The 6,753-nt window shown below is 39.6% G+C and overlaps 1 protein-coding gene across 1 annotated transcript; it reads right to left on the bottom strand.

The window, feature by feature from the left end:
* Positions 1–927: 927 nt before the first annotated feature.
* On the bottom strand, positions 928–4,806 carry LOC139537944 (GTPase IMAP family member 4-like). The gene is made up of 3 exons (XM_071339848.1): positions 4,692–4,806; positions 2,477–3,083; positions 928–2,292 (listed from the first exon to the last, which is right to left on the bottom strand). The coding sequence occupies exons 2-3, from the start codon at positions 3,051–3,053 to the stop codon at positions 1,184–1,186; spliced, it is 1,686 nt and encodes a 561-aa protein (XP_071195949.1). The 5' UTR covers positions 3,054–3,083; positions 4,692–4,806; the 3' UTR covers positions 928–1,183.
* Positions 4,807–6,753: the final 1,947 nt, after the last annotated feature.

Here is a 6,753-nt window from a genome sequence, read left to right as displayed (position 1 = left end):
TAAGTAATTTAGTGGATGTAGATTATCATAAGTAATTTAGTGGATGTAGATTATCATAAGTAATTTAGTGGATGTAGATTATTATAAGTAATTTAGTGGATGTAGATTATCATAAGTAATTTAGTGGATGTAGATTATCATAAGTAATTTAGTGGATGTAGATTATCATTAGTAACTTAGTGGATGTAGATTATCATAAGTAATTTAGTGGATGTAGATTATCATAAGTAATTTAGTGGATGTAGATTATCATAAGTAATTTAGTGGATGTAGATTATCATAAGTAATTTAGTGGATGTAGATTATCATTAGTAATTTAGTGGATGTAGATTATCATAAGTAATTTAGTGGATGTAGATTTTCATAAGTAATTTAGTGGATGTAGATTATCATTAGTAACTTAGTGGATGTAGAGTATCATAAGTAATTTAGTGGATGTAGATTATCATAAGTAACTTAGTGGATGTAGATTATCATAAGTAATTTAGTGGATGTAGATTATCATAAGTAATTTAGTGGATGTAGATTATTATAAGTAACTTAGTGGATGTAGATTATCATTAGTAATTTAGTGGATGTAGATTAAAAGTAATTTAGTGGATGTAGATTATCATAAGTAATTTAGTGGATGTAGATTATAAGTAATTTAGTGGATGTAGATTATCATAAGTAATTTAGTGGATGTAGATTATAAGTCATTTAGTGGATGTAGATTATCATTAGTAACTTAGTGGATGTAGATTATCATTAGTAATTTAGTGGATGTAGATTATCATTAGTAATTTAGTGGATGTAGATTATCATAAGTAATTTAGTGGATGTAGATTATCATTAGTAATTTAGTGGATGTAGATTATCATAAGTAACTTAGTGGATGTAGATTATTATAAGTAATTTAGTGGATGTAGATTATTATAAGTAATTTAGTGGATGTAGATTATCATAAGTAATTTAGTGGATGTAGATTATCATAAGTAATTTAGTGGATGTAGATTATAAGTAATTTAGTGGATGTAGATTATCATAAGTAATTTAGTGGATGTAGATTATCATAAGTACCTTAGTTGACGTTCTATCCACTAATAACAAGTATCTAAAGCAACATGGGAACCTTGAAAAGAACCTTTAAGATATATTCTCAATTGTCTGTAAATGTTTCCTGATGATTAAAATGACCAGTAAATTAGCATGGTTGTGAAAGATTGCTGTAATTGTGGGTAAATTTGCCGACAAGTTTGACGGCATTTTCCAAAAAACGTGTAAAAGATTCACGCATTGCTACCCAGATGGAGACCAGCCAGTTGCAGAAGCGTCTCCAGGCAGTACTCAGCCTATCGCTGTAATCTGTAGCGGTCTCTCTTAGTTCTCGCATGATAGCGGTCTCTCTTAGTTCTCGCATGATAGCGGTCTCTCTTAGTTCTTGCATGATAGCGGTCTCTCTTAGTTCTTGCATGATAGCGGTCTCTCTAGGTTCTCGCATGATAGCGGTCTCTCTAGGTTCTCGCATGATAGCGGTCTCTCTTAGTTCTTGCATGATAGCGGTCTCTCTAGGTTCTCGCATGATAGCGGTCTCTCTAGGTTCTCGCATGATAGGGGTCTCTCTTAGTTCTCGCATGATAGCGGTCTCTCTTAGTTCTCGCATGATAGCGCGCGCTATGCCGACAATCTCACCGACATAGGCTGTACCACCATTGACTTGTACCATCTCATCTACCTTCGTAAACAACTCCCTAACCTGTCGTTCGTCGTTCCTGGATTTGTTGTTGAAGATACAGTATCTGCCACCACACATTTCCACAAGGTTTTTAAGATCCTCGTTTGCCTGTATATTTTGTTCAATGTTTTGGCTGCTGAGTTTATCACCATGTGTGAAGAGAACCACTGCATATTTCAAAGCCTCCTCACCAAATGCCTTTTTGAGTAAGTAAATTATCTCATCATCATTCTTTTCAAACCTGCCCAGCTCAACCACTAAGACAAAAGCATGCAGCCCCTCTTCAGCAAGCAGGCAACTCTTCATCATCTCATTAAACACATGCTGAGGAGTGTGTTTCCCCTTGGAGAGGCCAGGTGTGTCTATCACCTTGACTTCCCTTCCTGCCACTACTGCTGATTTGACCTCGCTGTTTTCTGTTACTGAGTTAAAGCTACAGTCAGACCGGAACTGATCTGATCCTCTCAGACCCAAAATGGTGTTTCCCGATGCACTCTTCCCAACTCCACTTCTGCCCAGCAACACAATACTTCTCTCAGCTGAGCTCTCCATGGTGTTTTCTGAATTCATGTTGGAAACTGATGAAGGAAAGCACATTTGTAAAAAATAAATAAAATAGATTGAGTTATTTGAACAATTGATACTGACAATTGTCTCAATAACAACAAGACATTTCCCCAGATGTACTTTTCAAATGGAATACATACTTTAACCCGCTTGTATTTTAACAACAGTTTCTACAGCAACATTTACAGTACTTACCAGTCATCTGGAGTGCGTATAGTTTGGTCAGAAGATTGTCAACCTGATCACGACTCTCAATCTTATTGTTGAACAGATAGCACCTCCCCTGAAATTTCATCACTGCTTCACGGAAGTCTTCAGCTCCTTCTTCTTGAATAATTTCCTCCACTGTCAGCTCATCTGCCATGTCACCATGTGTCAAAAGGATAAAGCTTTTTTTCATTCCATCTTTACCAACTATATCTTCAATTCTCTCCACGGCTTCTTTCTCTTCATTTGTGAACCTGTCCACTTTAACTATCACAAGGAAAACACAGGGGACAGGAGATTCCATGGCCCGCTTGCAATCTGCCTCAATCAGACCATCAGAGCTGTTGGTGCTGAAAATACCCACAGTGTCCACCACAGAGATTTTAAGACCATTAATTAAGGCCATTTCTTCAGCACAATCTTTTGTCACAGAGACCAAACTCCGTTTGGACAGAAAAGCTTTCCTTCCCAGGATGGTGTTTCCTGACGCACTCTTCCCAACGCCTGTTTTGCCCAACAGGACAATCCTAAGGTCCGGTGACTCTGTCATTCGAGACTCAGCCATCACTTCCGTCTTAAGATGTCCCGAGGATCACTATAGAAAACAACAACAAGCGTTAAGCACCTTCAGCAGGTGGAGGTGAGTCATTGATGAGCTTTGCTGAACGAACTGTGAAAAATATTGTTAGTTTATCTGAAGAGAATAAAGTAGGATACCCATATAGATCTATCAATGACAATGGGGAGAAAAACGATCCATTTATTTCCCATGGATAGTCTTAAAGGAGCAATCTGTAATTCAAACAAAGTAGTCACCCAGCCATTTCTGTTGTTGTAAAGAGCTGAGGGATGGGGCTGTAGAAATGTAACCCCTCAAATTCATAGACAGAGCTATGGATGCAATGATTGACCATCCATCATATCAGAATTACAGTTTTAACCATGTTTTGAGGCTATATAGTGTTTGTTTACCTTTTGGTTACAAACATTGTAGTAAAACAAACTTCTGATTGGGTGCGACAGCTGAACTAAGCTCACGAGTTATTTATAAGTTATACAGTATTCTTCAAGAATCAATGGGTACAAATCATTAATGTATACATCCCAAAAATGGATGTACAACTGCTGATTTCCCCTTTAATATAAAGTTAATTTGAAAAGTAGTTAACTACATCCAAACTTTCTTTGAATAAATTGTCATACCTAAATCTGAAATGTCAGACCACAAAATATAACTCTGGAGTCTGACGTTAATAATGTTTACAGAATGTGTAAATTAGCATATTAAACACGGAACCTGTTTCAAGTGGGAATGAAGCAGGTCTGATGTCGTAAAAGAAAAACACGTTATTGTACGTCAACATTTTTGCTACAAACAAACAGTGTGTCGTTCCAGTAGTTGGTGATATACAGTGTACCCATTGATAAGGGGCGGCAGGGTAGCCTAGTGGTTAGGGTGTTGGACTAGTAACCGAAAGGTTGCAAGTTCAAATCCCAGAGCTGACAAGGTACAAATCTGTCGTTCTGCCCCTGAACAGGCAGTTAACCCACAGTTCCTAGGCCCTCATTGAAAATAAGAATTTGTTCTTAACTGACTTGCCTAGTTCAATAAAGGTAAAAATAAAAAAATTGATAAGTGACGGGGAGTAGGGAACTACGTGTTGGTCAACCAGTAATTTAACTACATTTTGCATTAGCTTAGTTGAACCAATTCAAGTCTCGGTAGTGTTTTCAGTAGATAATTACTTGTTTGCCATGTAATCCAATCCTAGATTGCACATTCAATGAAATCATGAAGGTTAGGTGAAAGAGAATAGTAGGCAACTTCCTCAGGTGCAATCCAACAACCTTACCACTAAATACAAAAAGTAATGTACAATTTGAATCATCTTTCTCTTCCTGTCTGATTTCCCCAAGAGATAAAACCCCACCCATTGCACCCACTAAAGCGCCGAGCGCTTACTAACATCTCCGTGTGAACTACAATGTAAATATGACAAATAATATGATCCACATTGAATGCCCAATGAGACAAATGGTGAACTGGTCTACAGTCACAACTTGATAAATTATCTCTCAAATTGTACGGCATGTGATTATGAAAATTAGTCACTCACTAATGGTGCAGAGATGGCAGGTTAAAAGCCTGATATGCCAAGCAGCTAATGATTAAATGATCTTTGAATAAAATCTGGACACTTACCTGTTTGTCTGATAGACGTATGTGTTTGAGCCGGAAAGATTTAACAATCTATAATCAGGTCTGATCTATCGGTTAAACCTAGTCCCTGTTGCCTACTTTCAGTTGTGAACGTTATATAAGAGATGTCCTTCTTCTTCGGTGGGGTTTATCGATGGTTGACATCCTAAATGATGGTGCGTTACCGCCACCTACTGTACTGGAGTATGGGCCAGAGACATGGAGAAACTAAATCCTACCTGCCAGCCCGGTTGCTCTTATAAAAGAAAACAAAATATTTGAGACTCTTTCTAATGATGTTCTACTCAATATACTCTTTAAACTAATTTCCTGTATCCCCTTTTCCATCATACTGGATCTCAGCCTCTCTCTTTCCCTCTGATACTGCACACACTGTAGCAATACATGATCCAAAGTCTCTGTTTCCTGGCAATACTCACACTTCCTGTTGGATGCTTTCCTATCACATATAAGGTCGTATTCAACCGGCTGTGTCCCACCCTTAATCTTGTAAATATAGCCTCCTCTCTTCTGTCCCTTCCTGCCGTCCTCCCCGACTTTCCTCTGTACCTGAAATAAATGCCTGCCCTTAGTATCTCTATTCCACTGCTCCTGCCATCTCTGCACCATCACTGTCCATATCAGGCTTTTAACCTGCCATCTCTGTACCATCACTGTCCATATCAGGCTTTTAACCTGCCATCTCTGCAACATCACTGTCCATATCAGGTTTTTAACCTGCCATCTCTAAACCATCACTGTCCATATCAGGCTTTTAAACTGCCATCTCTGCACCATCACTGTCCATATCAGGCTTTTAACCTGCCATCTCTGCACCATCACTGTCCATATCAGGCTTTTAACCTGCCATCTCTGTACCATCACTGTCCATATCAGGCTTTTAACCTGCCATCTCTACACCATCACTGTCCATATCAGGCTTTTAACCTGCCATCTCTGCACCATCACTGTCCATATCAGGCTTTTAACCTGCTCCTGCCATCTCTGCACCATCACTGTCCATATCAGGCTTTTAACCTGCCATCTCTGCACCATCACTGTCCATATCAGGCTTTTAACCTGCCATCTCTGTACCATCACTGTCCATATCAGGCTTTTAACCTGCCATCTCTAAACCATCACTGTCCATATCAGGCGTTTAACCTGCCATCTCTACACCATCACTGTCCATATCAGGCTTTTAACCTGCCATCTCTGCACCATCACTGTCCATATCAGGCTTTTAACCTGCCATCTCTGCACCATCACTGTCCATATCAGGCTTTTAACCTGTCATCTCTAAACCATCACTGTCCATATCAGGCGTTTAACCTGCCATCTCTAAACCATCACTGTCCATATCAGGCGTTTAACCTGCCATCTCTACACCATCACTGTCCATATCAGGCTTTTAACCTGCCATCTCTAAACCATCACTGTCCATATCAGGCGTTTAACCTGCCATCTCTACACCATCACTATCCATATCAGGCTTTTAACCTGCCATCTCTGCACCATCACTGTCCATATCAGGCTTTTAACCTGCCATCTCTTCACCATCACTGTCCATATCAGGTTTTAAACCTGCCATCTCTGCACCATCACTGTCCATATCAGGCTTTTAACCTGCCATCTCTGCACCATCACTGTCCATTTCAGGTTTTTAACCTGCCATCTCTGTACCATCACTGTCCATTTCAGGTTTTTAACCTGCCATCTCTTCACCATCACTGTCCATATCAGGCTTTTAACCTGCTCCTGCCATCTTTACACCATCACTGTCCATATCAGGCTTTTAACCTGCCATCTCTGCACCATCACTTTCCATATCAGGCTTTTATCCTGCCATCTCTACACCATCACTGTTCATATCAGGCTTTTAACCTGCCATCTCTGCACCATCACTGTCCATATCAGGCTTTTAACCTGCCATCTCTGCACCATCACTGTCCATATCAGGCTTTTAACCTGCTCCTGCCATCTCTGCACCATCACTGTCCATATCAGGCTTTTAACCTGCCATCTCTGCACCATCACTGTCCATATCAGGCTTTTAACCTGCCAT

The sequence above is a fragment of the Salvelinus alpinus genome, chromosome 13 (assembly GCF_045679555.1).
Source record: "Salvelinus alpinus chromosome 13, SLU_Salpinus.1, whole genome shotgun sequence".
Lineage (NCBI taxonomy): Eukaryota > Metazoa > Chordata > Actinopteri > Salmoniformes > Salmonidae > Salvelinus > Salvelinus alpinus.
Note: the sequence above shows the minus strand (reverse complement) of the source record. Positions and strands in the feature narration are given on the sequence as shown.